Here is a 19366-nt window from a genome sequence, read left to right on the forward strand (position 1 = left end):
CTCCGGAGGCCGCACAAAGTACTACACTTAAAAGTGTAAGGCCCCTCCCCTTCTGGCTATACACCCCCCCGTGGGAGCACGGGTCCTTCAGTTTTTTGCTTTGTGCGAAGGAGGTCAGACACGCACGCATAGCTCCACTGTTTAGTCAGCAGCAGCTGCTGACTATGTCGGATGGAAGAAAAGAGGACCCATACAAGGGTCCCCAGCATGCTCCCTTCTCACCCCACTTTTTGTCGGTGGTGTTTGTTAAGGTTGAGGTACCCATTGCGGGTACGGAGGCTGGAGCCCACATGCTGATTCCTTCCCCATCCCCATTAGGGCTCTGGGCGAAGTGGGATTTTACCGGTCTCCAGGCACAGAGACCGTGCTCCATCCGCAGCCCCTGGAGAAGCCGCTGGATATGGAGCTGAGTATCGTCAGGGACATGGCCCTGCTCCGTCAAGGTACTGTGTCCCCGTGCATACGCGCGCACACCGCAGCATTGCTGGGTGTGTTAGTGCGCCGGGGACAACAGCGCTGCTGCGCTTGTGCCATTTCCTCACTTCAGCTTAGCTGAGTGGGTAGACTCAGGGAGAACGGTCGCGCCGGCCGCTGGGACTGCGACGCGGCTGGGACTTGTGGTGCGCCGGGGACTTCCGCGCTGGCCGTGCATATATCACGGCCGCGCTTATTACTACAGTCCCCGGCTTTTGCGGCCTAGTTCGTTCGTTCCCGCCTCCGCACCTGCCAGTCAGGAGGAGGGCGGGACGCTGTACAGAGCATCAGCGCTGAGGGCTGGAGTCGTTTTTACATACTCCAGCCCTCACACCAGGCACAGTAGGACGCGGTTTCCCGCTCTTTGTTTGTGGCACGCCCACGGTCCGCCCCTCTTCACAGAACGCCGGCAGCCATTCCTGCCTGCACGCTGAGCTGCAGAGGGGAGACGGGGAGACCCAGACACGGGATTCTACGGCCTCATACCCGCTGTTCAGCGGGCGGTAAGCAGCCCTCAAGGGCTCACCCCCACTTGTGCCGTTTGTATACTGAGTATTTTGTGTTGCAAATACTTTGTACTGTACGGTCGCTGGTGATTCTCGGCTATATACCCTCCTAGATTACAAGGAGGCAACAGCATGTCGTCCGCAAAACGCAAGGGTGCCAAGGCACAGACATTATATGCTGACTGTACCGCATGTGGGGCTGCTCTACCGGCAGGTTCCACTGAACCCCATTGTGTGCAGTGCTCGGCCCCTGTGCAACTTGCACAGCCGGGGCCTCTGCTGGACGTGACCCAGGGTGTACCACCTGTGAATGCTGTCCAGGTGACAGGAACGGAGTTTGCAGCTTTTGCTGACAGATTGTCTATGACCATGTCAAGGATTCTTGAAACATTGCAGTCTAGACCAGTAACTCAGACCATGGACACTGTGGCATCATTGCTCCCTGGTCCCCCTCAGCTGGAACACTTCCAAGCTCCGGGGGTGTCACATGCACCCCAGGGTGACGATTCTGACTCGGACGACAGTCCCAGACAACCTAAGCGGGCTCGTTATGAGGGGCCCTCAACTTCGTCTCACTGGTCAGGGTCCCAGCGGGACGGATCTATGGGTGATGAGGCGGATGTAACTGATCAAGATTCTGATCCTGGGTCCGCCCTCAATCTGGATACACCGGATGGTGACGCCATAGTGAATGATCTTATAGCGTCCATCAATAGGATGTTAGATATTTCTCCGCCAGCTCCTACTCAGGAGGAGGCAGCTTCACAGCAGGAGAAATTCCATTTCAGATATCCCAAGCGTAAATTAAGCAGTTTTCTGGACCACGCTGACTTTAGAGATGCAATCCAGAAACACCACGCTTATCCTGAGAAGCGGTTTTCTAAACGGCTTAAAGATACACGCTATCCTTTTCCCCCTGACGTGGTCAAGGGTTGGACCCAGTGTCCCAAGGTGGACCCTCCAATCTCCAGGCTTGCAGCTAGATCCTTAGTTGCAGTAGAAGATGGAGCGGCACTTAAAGATGCCACTGACAGGCAGATGGAGCTCTGGCTGAAATCCATCTATGAAGCTATTGGAGCGTCGTTGGCGCCAGCTTTCGCAGCCGTATGGGCACTCCAAGCTATTTCAGCTGGGCTTATACAGGTCGACTCGGTCACACGTACATCTGCCCCGCAGGTGGCACCATTGACCTCTCAAATGTCTGCATTCGCGTCTTACGCGATTAATGCTGTCCTGGACTCTACGAGCCGTACGGCGGTGGCGTCAGCCAACTCCGTGGTTTTGCGCAGAGCCCTGTGGTTGAGAGAATGGAAAGCAGATTCTGCTTCCAAGAAGTGCTTAACCAGTTTGCCCTTTTCTCGTGACCGATTGTTTGGGGAGCGTTTGGATGAAATCATTAAACACTCCAAGGGTAAGGACTCATCCTTACCTCAACACAGACAAAACAAGCCCCAACAAAGGAGGGGTCAGTCTGGTTTTCGGTCCTTTCGAGGCTCAGGCAGGTCCCAATTCTCCTCGTCCAAGAGGACTCAAAAGGATCAGAGAGGCTCAGATTCTTGGCGGACGCAGTCACGCCCAAAAAAGACAGCAGGAAGAACCGTTACCAAGACGGCTTCCTCATGACTTTCAGCCTCCTCTCTCCGCATCCTCGGTCGGTGGCAGGCTCTCCCGCTGGCGGCATTTGGCTGTCACAGGTCAAAGACCGTTGGGTGAGGGACATTCTGTCTCACGGGTACAGGATAGAATTCGTCTCTCGTCCTCCAACTCGTTTCTTCAGAACTTCCCCACCGCCCGACCGAGCCGATGCTCTGCTGCAGGCGGTGACCGCTCTAAAGGCGGAAGGAGTGGTGACTTCCGTTCCTCTTCAGGAACAAGGTCACGGTTTTTACTCCAATCTGTTTGTGGTGCCAAAGAAGGACGGGTCCTTTCGGCCCGTCCTGGATCTAAAGTTGCTCAACAAACATGTAAAAACCAGGAGGTTCCGGATGGAATCTCTCCGCTCCGTCATAGCCTCAATGTCTCAAGGAGATTTCTTAGCATCAATAGACATCAAGGATGCTTATCTTCACGTGCCGATTGCGCCAGAGCATCAGCGTTTTCTACGCTTCGTTATAGAAAGCGAACACCTGCAGTTCGTAGCGTTCCCTTTCGGGCTGGCAACAGCCCCTCGGGTCTTCACCAAGGTCATGGCAGCAGTAGTAGCTGTCCTGCACTCGCAGGGTCACTCCGTGATCCCGTATTTGGACGATCTACTTATAAAGGCACCCTCTCAAGAGGCATGCCAACACAGCCTGAACGTGGCACTGAAGACTCTCCAGAGTTTCGGGTGGATTATCAACTTTTCAAAGTCAAATCTAACCCCGACCCAATCACTAACATATCTTGGCATGGAGTTTCATACTCTCTCAGCGATAGTGAAGCTTCCACTGGACAAGCAGTGCTCTCTGCAGACAGGGGTGCAATCTCTCCTGCAGAACCAGTCCCACTCCTTGAGGCGCCTCATGCATTTCCTAGGGAAGATGGTGGCAGCAATGGAAGCAGTCCCTTTCGCGCAGTTTCATCTGCGCCCTCTACAATGGGACATTCTCCGCCAATGGGACGGGAAGTCGACGTCCCTCGACAGGGATGTCTACCTCTCTCAGGCAACCAAGGACTCTCTCCGTTGGTGGCTTCTTCCCACCTCATTGTCAAAAGGAAAGTCGTTCCTACCCCCATCCTGGGCGGTGGTCACGACAGATGCGAGCCTATCAGGGTGGGGAGCAGTGTTTCTTCACCACAGGGCTCAGGGTACGTGGACTCAGAGAGAGTCCACCCTTCAGATCAATGTTCTGGAAATCAGAGCAGTCTATCTTGCTCTGCGAGCCTTCCAACAGTGGCTGGAGGGCAAGCAGATCCGGATTCAGTCGGACAATTCCACAGCGGTGGCGTACATCAACCACCAAGGGGGAACACGCAGTCGACAAGCCTTTCAAGAAGTCCGGCGGATTCTGCCGTGGGTGGAAAACACAGCATCCACCATATCCGCAGTTCACATCCCAGGCGTGGAAAACTGGGAAGCAGACTTTCTCAGTCGCCAGGGCATGGACGCAGGGGAATGGTCCCTTCACCCGGACGTGTTTCAGGAGATCTGTCGCCGCTGGGGGATGCCGGACGTCGACCTGATGGCGTCACGGCACAACAACAAGGTCCCGGTTTTCATGGCACGGTCTCACGATCACCGAGCTCTGGCGGCAGACGCCTTAGTTCAGGATTGGTCGCAGTTCCGACTACCTTACGTGTTCCCACCTCTGGCATTGTTGCCCAGAGTGCTCCGCAAAATCAGGTCCGACTGCCGTTGCGCCATTCTCGTCGCTCCAGACTGGCCAAGGAGGTCGTGGTACCCGGATCTGTGGCATCTCACGGTAGGACAACCGTGGGCGCTACCAGGCCGTCCAGACTTGCTGTCTCAAGGGCCGTTTTTCCATCTGAATTCTGCGGCCCTGAACCTGACTGTGTGGCCATTGAGTCCTGGATCCTAGGGACCTCAGGTTTATCTCATGATGTTGTTGCCACCATGAGACAGGCTAGGAAACCATCCTCCGCCAAGATCTACCACAGAATGTGGAAGATATTCTTATCTTGGTGCTCTGCTCAGGGAGTTTCTCCCTGGCCATTTGCATTACCTATTTTTCTTTCCTTCCTGCAGTCTGGGTTGGAAAAAGGTTTGTCGCTTAGCTCCCTTAAAGGACAAGTCTCTGCGCTATCCGTATTCTTTCAGAAGCGCCTGGCGCGACTTCCTAGGGTACGCACGTTCCTGCAAGGGGTTTGTCATATCATTCCCCCTTACAGGCGGCCATTGGAACCCTGGGATCTGAACAAGGTTCTGATTGCTCTCCAGAAGCCACCTTTCGAGCCTATGAAGGAGATTTCCTTTTCTCGGCTTTCACAGAAAGTGGCTTTTCTGGTGGCGGTCACGTCTCTTCGGAGAGTGTCAGAGCTGGCGGCGTTATCTTGCAAATCTCCCTTCCTGGTGTTTCACCAAGACAAGGTAGTACTGCGTCCAATTCCAGAGTTTCTTCCCAAGGTGGTATCTTCCTTTCATCTCAATCAGGATATCACTTTACCATCTTTGTGTCCGCATCCAGTTCACCATTTTGAAAAGGGTTTACATCTGTTGGACCTGGTGAGAGCACTCAGGATCTACATTTCCCGCACGGCGTCTCTGCGCCGTTCGGATGCACTCTTTATCCTGGTCGCTGGTCAGCATAAAGGGTCGCAAGCTTCCAAATCCACCCTTGCGCGGTGGATCAAGGAACCAATTCTTCACGCCTACCGTTCTGCTGGGCTTCCGACTCCTTCTGGACTGAAGGCCCATTCTACCAGAGCCGTGGGTGCGTCCTGGGCATTAGGGCATCAGGCTACGGCTCAGCAGGTGTGCCAGGCGGCTACCTGGTCGAGTCTGCACACTTTCACCAAGCATTATCAGGTGCATACCTACGCTTCGGCGGATGCCAGCCTAGGTAGACAAGTCCTGCAGGCGGCGGTGGCCCACCTGTAAGAAAGGGCTGCCTGACAGCCCGATCGCGAGGTATTATTTTACCCACCCAGGGACTGCTTTTGGACGTCCCAATTGTCTGGGTCTCCCAATTAGGAGCGAAAAAGAAGAAGGGAATTTTGTTTACTTACCGTAAATTCCTTTTCTTCTAGCTCCAATTGGGAGACCCAGCACCCGCCCTGTTTTTCTGAGGGTATTTGTTTTTCGGGTGCACATGTTGTTCATGTTAATAACTTACGTTCTCCGATATTGTTTATCGGATTGAATTTGTTTTTGAAACAGTTATTGGCTTTCCTCCTTCTTGCTTTTGCACTAAAACTGAAGGACCCGTGCTCCCACGGGGGGGTGTATAGCCAGAAGGGGAGGGGCCTTACACTTTTAAGTGTAGTACTTTGTGCGGCCTCCGGAGGCAGTAGCTATACACCCCAATTGTCTGGGTCTCCCAATTGGAGCTAGAAGAAAAGGAATTTATGGTAAGTAAACAAAATTCCCTTCTTTGTCACAGAATCCTCCCTTTGCAGCAATTGCAGCTTTGCAGACCATTGGCATTCTAGCTGTTAATTTGATGAGGAAATATTTCACCCCATTCCCCCCTCCCACATACGGTCAAGCTGTTCCCAAGACAGCTCAATAGGGTTGAGATCTGGTGACTGGGCTGGCCACTCCATTACAGATAGAATACCAGCTGCCTGCTTCTTCCCTCAATAGTTCATGTATAATTTGGAGGTGTGCTTTGGGTTATTGTCTTTTGTAGGATGACATTGGCTCCAATCAAGCGCTGTCCACAGGGTATGGCATGGTGTTACAAAATGGAGTGATAGCCTTCCTTATTCAAAATCCCTTTTACCTTGTACAAATCTCCCACTTTACCAGCATCAAAGCAACTCAAGACCATCACATTACCTCCACCATGCTTGACAGATGTCGTCAGGCACTCTTCCAGCATCTTTTCAGTTGTTTTGCATCTCACAAATGTTCTTTTGTGTGATCCAAACACCTCAAATTTCGATTCGTCTGTCCAGAACACTTTTTGTTTTCCAATCTTCCTCTGTCCATTGTCTGTGTTCTTTTGCCCATATTAATCTTTTCCTTTTATTAGCCAGTCTCAGATATGGCTTTTTCTTTGCCACTCTGCCCTGAAGGCCAGCGTCCCGGAGTCGCCTCTTTACTGTACACGCTGAAACACGCGCATTTTGTGGGTACTATTTAATGAATAGTCTTGTTGCTCAGTTGTGCAGCGGGGCCTCTCACTTCTCTTTATACTCTGGTTGAGCCTGTTTGTGCTCTCCTCTGAAGGGAGTAATACACACCGCTGTAGGCAATCTTCAGTTTCTTAACAGTTTCTCGTATGGAATATCCTTAATTTCTAAGATCAAGAATAGGCGAGTTTCACATGAAAGTTCTCTCTTTCTGGCCATTTTGAGAGTTTAATGGAATCAACAAATGTAATGCTCCAGATTCTCAACTAGCTCAAAGGAAGGTCAGTTTTATAGCTTCTCTAATCAGCAAAACTGTTTTCATCTGTGCTATCATACTTTCACAAGGGTTTTCAAGGGATTTCTATACATCTATTAGCCTTCTAACACAGTTAGTAAACACAATGTACTATTAGAACTCTGGAGTGGTGGTTGTTGGAAATGGGCCTCTATACACCTATGTAGATATTGCATTCAAATCCAGATGTTTGCAGCTAGAATAGTCATTTACCACATTAATAATGTATAGAGGTGTATTTATGTTTCATTTAATGTTAGCTTAATTGAAAAAAAAAATGTGCTTTCCTTTCAAAAATAAGGAATAGGGATGATCGAATACCTCAAATATTCGGCTTCGCAAATATTTTCCGATACCTCGCCGCTATTCGACTATTCGATATGCAATGTAAGTCTATGGGAAGCCCGAATAGTTGTTATTTGGGTTTCCCATAGACTTACATTGCGCATTGAATATTCGCGAATAGTCGAATAGCAGCGAGGTATTCGGAAAATATACGTGAAGCCGAATAATCGAAGTATTCGATCATCCTTAATAAGGAAATATCTAAATGACCCTAAACGTTTGAACTGTAGTGTACAAACACATTTAAAAAGTCAATAGGTCTTTTCATGTATCTTTTTTTTTTTCTTTTCTTCTTTTCTTCTTCTTTCTTCAAATTACTGGTATGCATAAAAAGAAACAATACCCCTTCCCCCACAAGATATACGGATTGTGTATGACAAACAGTCCTTTGACCTCTCCTTTCTGTGCTGTACTATTGCAGTGTAGATTCTTTTCAAAATGTAAGTCCTTTAAAAATAATCTACAGTGTTTAAAGGCCAGGGATGCAACAACAATGAAGCGACATAAGAAAATCCAAAAACTACCTTTTACTGGATTAAGTAAAAACAAATTACAAAATATGTTTGCATTTACAAATAGGATATAACTGAACTGAACAAGTGAATGGGTTGGCTTAAGAACGGCTACATATAGTTTACTTCTCAGTAAGCATTAAAACATAAATGCATAAATAAAAAAGATTCATAGACAGAACATAATATATAAAATTGAGAGCTTTCTTTTCCCTGATTTGCATAGATAGGAATTACAGACATCACTTTATTAGCCAGGCATGTCATCTAGTGCTTCCCATGGCTGTGTGTCCAGTTGGGACCTAGCCACTCTCTGCCCTTATTCACATTGAGGACTATTTTTAACCCACGGTGAGGTTTTAATATTACAGAGTGTAGGTACTGTCCCGACTGGGTACACCTTGTCGCGGTAGGAAAGCTTTTATGCTATTTTTTTTTTATCAAAAAACAGTGTTTACTAAGTATCCTATGTTTATTTATATCCACTATGCTTTTATTAAGTTACAGTTAGGGCACATGTCCATATGATTTATATCTTTGGCTTTTCTTTGTCTTATGGCCAGTGTTCACATGAGCTTACAAGCTGCATGTATACCATCTCATACTATGGCTCACTTTTTAGCTTTTTATTTTTTGTAATCCCTTTATATCTCACCAGGGTTGCCATCTTGAATTTCTATTTTTTTCCTGGACAGTTTATGAAAAAGAAAAAAAAAAAAAAATCAAGAACAGACAATATTTTTGAAGGCCACATTGTAAAACCATAATAAATCAGTATTATTATCAGTGCTCCATGACTTCAACACATAATCCTGATATGAAGACATCAGCTGCATTCTTTGTAATATAAAATGATGACAATTACAATCAACCTAATCTGTAGATGTTTCTTCAGCTTCAAAAAAAAACTAAAATCACAGACGCCTTCATTTTCTTTTCTGGACAGGGAGAAAAAGTGTCTTATTTTTACGTACTGTTCTGGAATTGGTAGACTGTTGGCAACCCTATGTCGCTCAGAAAGCTTAAGTCATATTCCATTACAATTCATTATGAAGTGGTCTACACTGTGGGTCTAATTTCTCTTCCAGAACTCTATCAGGTGCACAAACCCAAGGATCCGATGTCTCCCACTGCCATTTCCACAGCATTTCTTGCATAGCTTGCAAAACATTATGGTAATCCGGGTCTCTAGCAATGTTTCTTACTTCATTAAGATCATTTGACCGGTCATATAGCTCCCACCGAGCTCTATAATAATAGTTATGAAGAGTCTTAAACCAGTTTGTGGGCTCGCCAGAAGTGGTTCTATTCATTAAATCTTGAAATGTAGGAGACACATAAAAATCTTGATCAATGGGGAAAGGCATCTTGAAATTCAGATTGTGTATGAGTAAATACTGCATGTGCTGGACTGATCTCATAGGATAGTACATAGTGATTTCATGATGAGACTGGCTGCCAAACACGGTGGTCCATGGTTGTTCAACCTCCAAAGCAGGAAGAAGTGACTTTCCGGTAAGTTTTACTCCCTTACCAAATAGCTTGTAATCAGGATATGGAATGGAGAACCAGTCTAAAACCGTTGGTGTGATATCTAATCAAAAGAACAATAAGAAATAATATTATTTCCCAAGTGCTAGTGTATAAGAGCTGTGCAAAAAGCCCAAAAGGTTCCTAGGATTAACAACCCTTAAAAATATAGGCAATATAATATAATATATAAATTACAACACAAAGAAGGAAAAGTAGGGGAATTACCATATATTTTATAAGATGCACCCCAAATTTAGAGAGAAAAAGGTAAAAAAAAAAAAAAGGGGGGTCTGTTTCATACTCTGGCGGTGTCTTACCGGAGCGGGGCGACAGTGGGGTCACAGGAGGCAAGGGCAGTGCTGAAGTAAGGCAATGCTGCATGCTGTGCTGGCTGCGGGCGCTGTCCTTGCTGTGTGGTGCAGGATGGTGTGGCGGGTATCACAGATGCTCTCCACACAGCCCCCATTCTCCACTTCCCCATCAGCTACATTCGCATTATAAGACGCACTCCTCATTTTCCTCCCAAATTTTTGAGAGGAAAAATGCGTCTTATAATCCAAAAAATACGGTATATGAATCACAGTAATAAAAGACATGTTAAAGATATGCAAATAATGCAATAGCACAGTATATATTGAGGGGCTAAAATACACCACTAGTCTCACCTAGGGTACTGCTCTGGTTTAATCGTCACCCTCCACATTCATACTCTGCCTGATGTGGTCCTCTTGGAGAAAAATGGTCTCAAATTTGCTTTTCACACTATCTCAGATACCTCCGAATTGCTTACTTTGAGGGTTTCCAAGTTAGATATGGGGTTCCTGATACTGCTAAGTTCCTATACACACAACTTCGTCATGCACAGTTTGGAGCAGTGCTAGTGCGCCTAGCCTTTTCAAAATTGGAGAAGCTCAAAGGGACCTCTGATTTACCTAAACTTCTATCAAAAACATATTCTCTGCTCCAGTCATCTCTCATCAAGCATTATGATAAGGAGTAGGTGAAATAGGTGGCGGATATACTAGACTTGACGGTGGAGGAAAGGGTAGAGGTGGAAGATACTTTTTAATCATCAGTACTGAGTGCTAAGGACTGTTTGAGCCAAACTAATTTTCCAAATAGAGTTTATTGTAGCTCAAAGGTTGAGGAGGTTTGGAAAAGTCCCGAGTAATTTGAGCTTTCAATATCAAGTGGTCATGGGCTCCTTTCTGCACTCAATTTTGTTTTGTCCAAAAATTCTTCTATTCTTGTCTAAGCTATTTCTGTTTCTTCAAGAACACTTTGAATTCCTTAGAGTCTTGTCCAATAAGTGTGTTTGCTGGGTATTATGAGTGTATTGATGGGTTCTACAACAAACCCTTTTTTTTTTGTTTTGTTTTTCTGTGCTTGAAAAATAATCATTTTATGGAAATCCATGGATGTTCCCTGTATGCTGCACTGGCTGCAATTCGTCAACTGATATATTCCATTCTATGAATAGGAGATGTGGTTACAAATTTAATAGGGACGTTGGTTAATGTATGATTGTTTGTTGCATGTAGTGAGTGTATGGATATCATTATTTAGTTGTTAATTATTTCCTATGCAAGTACCTATTAATCTAGAGCCCAATACTGAACTGGCTACAATGGACATTAATGGTACGCATGGATTCTAAAAGGTTGCTATTGTTGATATTTTCGTTGTGTTAATAAAATATTAACAAGACTTTTCCTTCTTGGTGTTGCAATTTTAATATTGAAACGAGTATATTTCTCTATCTATACCTCTAAATAGATAGATAATTGGCTGTAATGAACAGTTCCATGGCTAATGTCTCACCAAGTAGACTTGTGAAGGACTGACTGACTTCTCCAGTGCACCTTGGATGACCAGGAGAAGAAACAAGCAGGGGCTCAGCTCTTCCTGACCAGTACAGATTTGTGCGTCCATTGGGGAAAGGAATGCCATTGTCAGAGGAAAACATCACAAGAGTGTCATTTTCATGTCCTGCAGTGCGCAGTTCACTGAGAATTAGGCCAATACCTGTAAATCACAATCAAGAAAAGATGATATAGTTATTAGAATAAGCAGTTTTAATATTATAACTAACACAGTAAATTCTGGATGATATTTTTACAATGTCATATCGCTGACCAATTTATTCACACATCAAAGATCCCTTCTCCAGAGCATCTGAAGAGTTAAAACATCAATATTGGAGTTATTAGGTAATATACAGCAGTTGACACATGTGGATGACATCGGCACAGCCACTTGTCAATCATCTCCAGGCTGTACAAATCTATATAAAGAATGTGCTGTGAATTTCTGACATTCTGTGTACACAAAGCCTGAACTCAATTTCGGAGGAATTGAGTTTCCGAATCTCCTAATGCATGGACATGTTGAAGTTCTTGGCCAAATCCTTTTTTTTTCTCTTGGAAAAACAAGCCACTGGTTGAAGTGTCTGCAAGTGACTCTCTACCCTCCATAGAGAATAAAATACACAGTTGGGTAAGTTGAGCATGCAAATGTATGGGGGAAGTAGGGAGAGATAGCTGTCAGATGATTGCTCAGTATGGCCACCTTTACGATATGTGTATATGGCGTCTTTTTCAGGCAGATGCTACCTAAAACTCCACTGAATAAGGGCTCAATAAACGTAAAAGAAGGGAATTTTGTTTACTTACCGTAAATTCCTTTTCTTCTAGCTCCAATTGGGAGACCCAGACAGTGGGTGTATAGCTACTGCCTCTGGAGGCCGCACAAAGAACTACACTTAAAAGTGTAAGGCCCCTCCCCTTCTGGCTATACACCCTCCCGTAGGAGTACGGATTCCTCAGTTTTAGTACCAAAGCAAGAAGGAGGAAAGCCAATAACAGTTTCAAAAACAAATTCAATCCGATAACAAGATCGGAGAACTTAAGAAACAACATGAACAACATGTGCACCCGAAAAAACGAAACCCTAAGAACAAATAGGGCGGGTGCTGGGTCTCCCAATTGGAGCTAGAAGAAAAGGAATTTACGGTAAGTAAACAAAATTCCCTTCTTCTTTTTCGCTCCTAATTGGGAGACCCAGACAGTGGGACGTCCAAAAGCAGTCCCTGGGTGGGTAAAAAGATACCACATGAACGGGCTGTCAGACAGCCTCTTCCTACAGGTGGGCCACCGCCGCCTGAAGGACCTGTCTACCTAGGCTGGCATCTGCCGAAGCGTAGGTATGCACTTGATAGTGTTTGGTAAACGTGTGCAGACTCGACCAGGTAGCCGCCTGGCACACTTGCTGAGCCGTAGCCTGATGCTGCAATGCCCAGGACGCACCCACGGCTCTGGTAGAATGGGCCTTCAGTCCAGATGGAATCGGAAGCCCAGCAGAACGGTATGTGTGAAGAATTGGTTCCTTGATCCACCGCGCCAGGGTGGATTTGGAAGCTTGCGATCCCTTATGCTGACCAGCGACTAGGACAAAGAGCGCATCAGAACGGCGTAGAGACGCCGTGCGAGAAATGTAAATCCTGAGTGCTCTCACCAGGTCCAACAGATGTAAACCCTTTTCAAATTGGTGAACTGGATGCGGACACAAAGATGGCAAAGTGATATCCTGATTGAGATGAAAGGAAGAAACCACCTTGGGAGAAAACTCTGGAATTGGACGCAGTACTACCTTGTCTTGGTGAAACACCAGGAAGGGAGATTTGCAAGATAACGCCGCTAGCTCGGACACTCTTCGAAGAGACGTGACCGCCACAAGAAAAACTACCTTTTGTGAAAGCCGAGAAAGGGAAACCTCTTTCAAAGGCTCGAAAGGCGGCTTCTGGAGAGCAATGAGAACCTTGTTCAAATCCCAGGGTTCCAATGGCCGTCTGTAAGGAGGAACGATATGAGAAACTCCTTGGAGAAACGTGCGTACTTTAGAAAGCCGTGCCAAGCGCTTCTGAAAGAATACGGATAGCGCGGAGACTTGACCCTTAAGAGAGCTAAGCGACAAACCTTTTTCCAACCCAGACTGCAGGAAGGAAAGAAAAATTGGCAATGCAAATGGCCAGGGAGAAAACCCTTGAGCCAAGCACCACGCTAAGAATATCTTCCACGTCCTGTGATAGATCTTAGCTGAGGATGGTTTTCTAGCCTGTCTCATTGTGGCAACAACTTCACGAGATAAACCTGAGGCCGCTAGGATCCAGGACTCAATGGCCACACAGTCAGGTTCAGGGCCGCAGAATTCCGATGGAAAAACGGCCCTTGAGACAGCAAATCTGGACGGTCTGGTAGTGTCCACGGTTGGCCTACCGTGAGATGCCACAGATCCGGGTACCACGACCTTCTTGGCCAATCTGGAGCGACGAGTATGGCTCGATGGCAGTCGGACCTGATTTTCCGGAGAACTCTGGGTAACAATGCTAGAGGTGGGAACACATAGGGGAGTCGGAATTGCGACCAATCCTGAACCAAGGCGTCTGCCGCCAGTGCTCGGTGATCGTGAGACCGTGCCATGAAAACTGGGACCTTGTTGTTGTGCCGTGACGCCATCAGATCGACGTCCGGCGTCCCCCAGCGGCAACAGATCTGCTGAAACACGTCCGGGTGAAGGGACCATTCTCCTGCGTCCATGCCCTGGCGACTGAGAAAGTCTGCTTCCCAGTTTTCCACGCCTGGGATGTGAACTGCGGATATGGTGGACGCTCTGCTTTCCACCCACGTCAAAATCCGCTGGACTTCTTGAAAAGCTTGGCGACTGCGTGTTCCCCCTTGGTGGTTGATGTACGCCACCGCCGTGGAATTGTCCGACTGGATCCGAATCTGCTTGCCTTCCAGCCATTGTTGGAAGGCTCGCAGGGCAAGATAGATTGCTCTGATTTCCAGAACATTGATCTGCAGGGTGGACTCTTCCTGAGTCCACGTCCCCTGAGCCCTGTGGTGGAGAAACACCGCTCCCCACCCTGATAGGCTCGCATCCGTCGTGACCACTGCCCAGGACGGGGGAAGGAACGACTTTCCCTGTGACAATGAGGTGGGGAGAAGCCACCAACGCAGAGAGTCCTTGGCAGTCTGAGAGAGGGAGACAGTCCTGTCGAGGGACGTCGATTTCCCATCCCATTGGCGTAGAATGTCCCATTGTAGAGGGCGCAGATCAAACTGCGCGAACGGGACTGCCTCCATTGCTGCTACCATCTTTCCTAGGAAATGCATGAGGCGCCTCAGTGAGTGCGACTGGCTCTGAAGGAGAGATTGCACTCCAGTCCGTAGCGAGCACTGCTTGTCCAGTGGAAGCTTCACTATCGCTGAGAGAGTATGAAACTCCATGCCAAGATAAGTCAGAGATTGGGTCGGGGTTAGATGAGACTTTGGAAAGTTGATAATCCACCCGAAACTCTGGAGAGTGTCTAGTGCCACCTTCAGACTGTGCTGGCATGCCTCTTGAGAGGGTGCCTTTATAAGCAGGTCGTCTCGATACGGGATGACCGAGTGACCCTGCGAGTGCAGAACAGCTACTACTGCTGCCATGACTTTGGTGAAGACCCGGGGGGCTGTTGCCAGACCGAAAGGTAACGCTACGAACTGCAGGTGTTCGTCGTGTATGACGAAGCGTAGGAAACGCTGATGCTCTGGTGCAATCGGCACGTGGAGATACGCATCTTTGATATCTATTGATGCTAGAAAATCTCCTTGAGACATTGAGGCTATGACGGAGCGTAGGGATTCCATCCGGAACCTCCTGACTTTTACGTGTCTGTTGAGCAACTTTAGATCCAGGACGGGTCGATACGATCCGTCCTTTTTTGGGACCACAAACAGATTGGAGTAAAAACCGTGACCTTGTTCCTGAAGAGGGACGGAGGTCACCACTCCTTCCGCCTTTAGAGCGGCCACCGCCTGCAACAGAGCATCGGCTCGGTCTGGTGGTGGAGAAGTTCTGAAGAAACGAGTTGGCGGACGAGAACTGAACTCTATCCTGTACCCGTGAGACAGAATATCCCTCACCCAACGGTCTTTGACGCGTGACAGCCAAATGTCGCCAAAGTGGGAAAGCCTCCCACCGACCGCGGGTCTGGGAATCGGAGACTGCAAGTCAGGAGGACGCCGTCTTGGCAACGGTTCCTCCGGCTGTCCTTTTTGGGCGTGACTGAGACCTCCAAGAATCTGAGCGTCTCTGGTCTTTTTGAGTCTTTTTTGACGAGGCGAATTGGGACCTGCCCGGTCCTCGAAAGGACCGATAACCAGACTGACCCTTCCTCTGTTGGGGTTTGTTTTGTCTGTGTTGCGGTAAGGATGAGTCCTTACCCTTGGAGTGTTTGATGATTTCATCCAAACGCTCTCCAAACAATCGGTCACGAGAAAAAGGCAAATTGGTTAAGCACTTCTTGGAATGAGAATCTGCTTTCCAATGTCTTAACCACAGGGCCCTACGCAAAACAACGGAGTTGGCTGACGCCACTGCTGTGCGGCTTGTAGCGTCAAGAACAGCATTAATCGCGTACGACGCGAATGCCGCCATTTGCGAGGTCAATGGTGCTACCTGCGGGGCAAATGCACGTGTGACTGAGTCGACTTGCGCAAGCCCGGCTGAGATAGCTTGGAGTGCCCATACGGCCGCAAAAGATGGCGCTAACGACGCTCCAATCGCTTCATAGATGGATTTCAGCCAGAGCTCCATCTGCCTGTCAGTGGCATCTTTAAGTGCCGCTCCATCTTCAACTGCAACCAAGGATCTAGCTGCAAGCCTGGAAATTGGAGGATCCACTTTTGGACACTGGGTCCAACCCTTGACCACCTCAGGGGGAAAAGGATAGCGTGTATCTTTAAGCCGTTTAGAAAAACGCCTTTCAGGATAAGCGTGGGGTTTCTGGATTGCGTCTCTAAAGTCAGCGTGGTCCAGAAAAGTGCTTAATGTACGCTTAGGGTATCTGAAATGGATTCTCTCGTGTTGCGAAGCTGACTCCTCTACAAGAGGAGCTGGTGGGGAAATATTTAACATCTTATTGATGTTAAATATAAGATCATTAACTATGGCGTCACCATCTGGTGTATCTAGATTGAGAGCGGTCCCAGGATCAGAATCCTGATCAGTTACGTCCGCCTCATCACCCATAGATTCATCTCGCTGGGATCCTGACCATTGAGATGAATGTGAAGGCCCGTCATAGCGAGCCCGCTTAGGCTGCCCGGGGCCATCGTCCGAGTCAGAGTCTTCACCCTGAGGTGTATGTGCCCGTCCCGGAGCTTGGAGGTAATTCAGCTGAGGTGGACCAGGGGGCAATGATTGCACAGTGTCCGTGGCCTGAAGTACAGGCCTAGCTCGCAATGTGTCAAGAATTTGTGACATAGTGAGAGACATTCTGTCAGCAAAAGCTGCAAACTCAGTTCCTGTCACCTGGACAGCATTCACAGGTGGTACACCCTGGGTCACGTCCAGCAGAGGTCCCGACTGTGTAAGCGCCGCAGGGGCCGAGCACTGCACACAATGGGGGTCCGTGGAGCCTGCCGGTAGAAAAGTCCCACATGCGGTGCAGGAAGCATATAATGTCTGTGCCTTGGCACCCTTGCGTTTTACGGACGACATGCTGCTGGCTCTCTGCAATGTGAGAGAGTCTATAGCCAAAGGGCGACCAGCGCTATGCAGTACAAAGTATTTGTAGAAACAAAATACTAAGAATACTACTGGCACAAGAGGGGGTGAGCCCTGAGGGCTGCTTACCGCCCGCTGAATAGCGGGTAAGAGGCGCAGAATTCCTTGTCTGGGTCTCCCCGGCTCCCCTCTGCAGCTCAGCGTGTCAGCAGGAATGGCTGCCGGCGTCTGTGGAGAGGGGCGGTCCGTGGGAGTTCCTAAACAAAAGTGCGGGAAACAGTGTCCCCTCTGTGCCGATTGTGAGGGCTGGAGTATGTAAAAACGACTCCAGCCCTCGGCGCTGATGCACTGACCAGCGTCCCGCCCCTCTCCTGACTGGCAGGTCTGGGGGCGGGAACGAACGGAAGCAGGCCGCAAAAGCCGGGGACTCGAGTTATCAGCGCGGCCGCCGTAAAAGCGCGGCCCGCGCTGAAGTCCCCGGCGCACCACAAGTGCCAGCCGCGCCGCAGTCCCAGCGGCCGGCGCGACCGATTCCCAGAAGTGTGCCTGCTTCAGCGAAGCTGAATGAGGCCATGGCACAAGCGCCGCAGCGCTGATGTCCCCGGCGCACTACAACACCCAGCATGCTGCGGTGTGAGCGCCAAATGCACGGGGACACAGAGTACCTTGAGGAAGCAGGGCCATGTCCCTGATGTACTCCGCTCCATCCAGCATCTTCTCCAGGGGCTGTAGATGGAGCACGGTCTCAGTGCCTGGAGACCAGTAAATCCCACTTCACCCAGAGCCCTGTAAAAAGGGATGGGGAAGGAATCAGCATGTGGGCTCCTGCCGCCGTACCCGCAATGGGTACCTCAACCTTACAAACACCTCCGACATACAGTGGGGTGAGAAGGGAGCATGCTGGGAGCCCTGTATGGGCCCTCTTTTCTTCCATCCGACATAGTCAGCAGCTGCTGCTGACTAAAAACAATGGAGCTATGCGTGCGTGTCTGACCTCCTGCGCACAAAGCTAAAACTGAGGAATCCGTACTCCTACGGGAGGGTGTATAGCCAGAAGGGGAGGGGCCTTACACTTTTAAGTGTAGTTCTTTGTGCGGCCTCCAGAGGCAGTAGCTATACACCCACTGTCTGGGTCTCCCAATTAGGAGCGAAAAAGAAATAATGAACATATGCCCAGCAAGAAGTTTTGACTTTCCCCGTCCTCTGAGGAAGCTTGGGTGAAACACGTGGGTTATTATAAGATAATTTCTTCCATTTTAGAAGTGCTGTCTGTTATGATGATTCATATCTAAGGACCTTTTGCAGTAATATTAAAGTGTAGTGTTTTGTACAAGTCTTTAAGCAGTCATGGCTTCAAGTCCCCTGAGGAGACTAAAAAAAAAGCATATTTGATACTGCCATATCCATAGTGAACATATAAAAGAAAAAAGTCGAATTGGTGTTTTTGGGTCACCTCTCACTTACAAAAAAAAAATTAAAAAAGAAAGTCAAAATTACCCCATGATTTACATGAATTTTTCAGTACATTATTTGAGAAGTATATATAGTCATTCAAAACTGCAACTTCCCTGGGAAAAACGTCATATAGCTATGTTATAGGAATAAAAAAGTTATTCCTCTTCCCTGACAGGGAGGAAAACTTAAAACTTGGCAGGCTGGGAAGGTGGTAGATATTGGTCATGTGTTGAAAATTTCTCTAATAAAGAAAATAAATCTGCGCACTAGTCCCATTTACCATAATTTCATCTACATGGTTTTAGTCTTTGAAAAGGCATGTTCCCAAGGCAGAAAACAAGAAACAGAAAACCAAAGTCTGAATTATAAATGTAATCTTTGATATTAAGAAGTCTTATGACCCATGCGAATGAAGCTAGTTTTCCTGACCCGTGGGAAAGAAATCCTAAATTTCAGAAGGAAAAAAAAAAAACCCAGGAAAGCAGATTGGTGATTACTAGAGATGGGAGAATCAATTTGCAGCACTCCAGCCCATTAGCCAGGTCAGTAATCTGTGCCTACTGGACGGAAAGTCTCTGAATCGCCTTATGCACACAGATTGTCTGGCAAATCAAAACAATAGCCAAGAATGTGGGGCTGTAAAAAGATTCATAAGCCTCCAGTCATTAGGTCACAGAAAGCTCACCTGGCCAATGGATCGGAGTCTTGTGAATCGATTCTCAGCTCCAGTGATTACACACTATAATCATATATATATATATATATACATACATACACAGTGGATATAAAAAGTCTACACACCCCTGTTAAAGTTCCAGGGTTTTTTTTTTTATCACGGGGTATGTACTGACTGAACAGGGGCACCTAGGCTTGGCCCTCAGACTTGAGACCCTGTGCTGTCCCTTATCTTGGAAATAAGTTTGATGGTAGCCAGGTCTGAGCCCCTAGCATGACCCTGACTC

The 19366-nt window shown here is 47.9% G+C and overlaps 1 protein-coding gene across 2 annotated transcripts in view; it reads right to left on the reverse strand.

The window, feature by feature from the left end:
• Positions 1-7860: 7860 nt before the first annotated feature.
• SGSH (N-sulfoglucosamine sulfohydrolase) overlaps positions 7861-19366 on the reverse strand; it is a 70342-nt gene continuing 58836 nt past the window's right edge. For both annotated transcript variants that reach the window (XM_075349701.1, XM_075349702.1), the window contains 2 exons: positions 11220-11423; positions 7861-9459 (listed from right to left, as the gene is read on the reverse strand). In XM_075349701.1, coding sequence (XP_075205816.1) covers positions 8903-9459; positions 11220-11423 — 761 coding nt within the window. In that variant the 3' untranslated portion in view covers positions 7861-8902. The remainder of the gene's footprint in view (positions 9460-11219; positions 11424-19366) is intronic.

The sequence above is a fragment of the Anomaloglossus baeobatrachus genome, chromosome 5, assembly GCF_048569485.1.
Source record: "Anomaloglossus baeobatrachus isolate aAnoBae1 chromosome 5, aAnoBae1.hap1, whole genome shotgun sequence".
NCBI lineage: Eukaryota > Metazoa > Chordata > Amphibia > Anura > Aromobatidae > Anomaloglossus > Anomaloglossus baeobatrachus.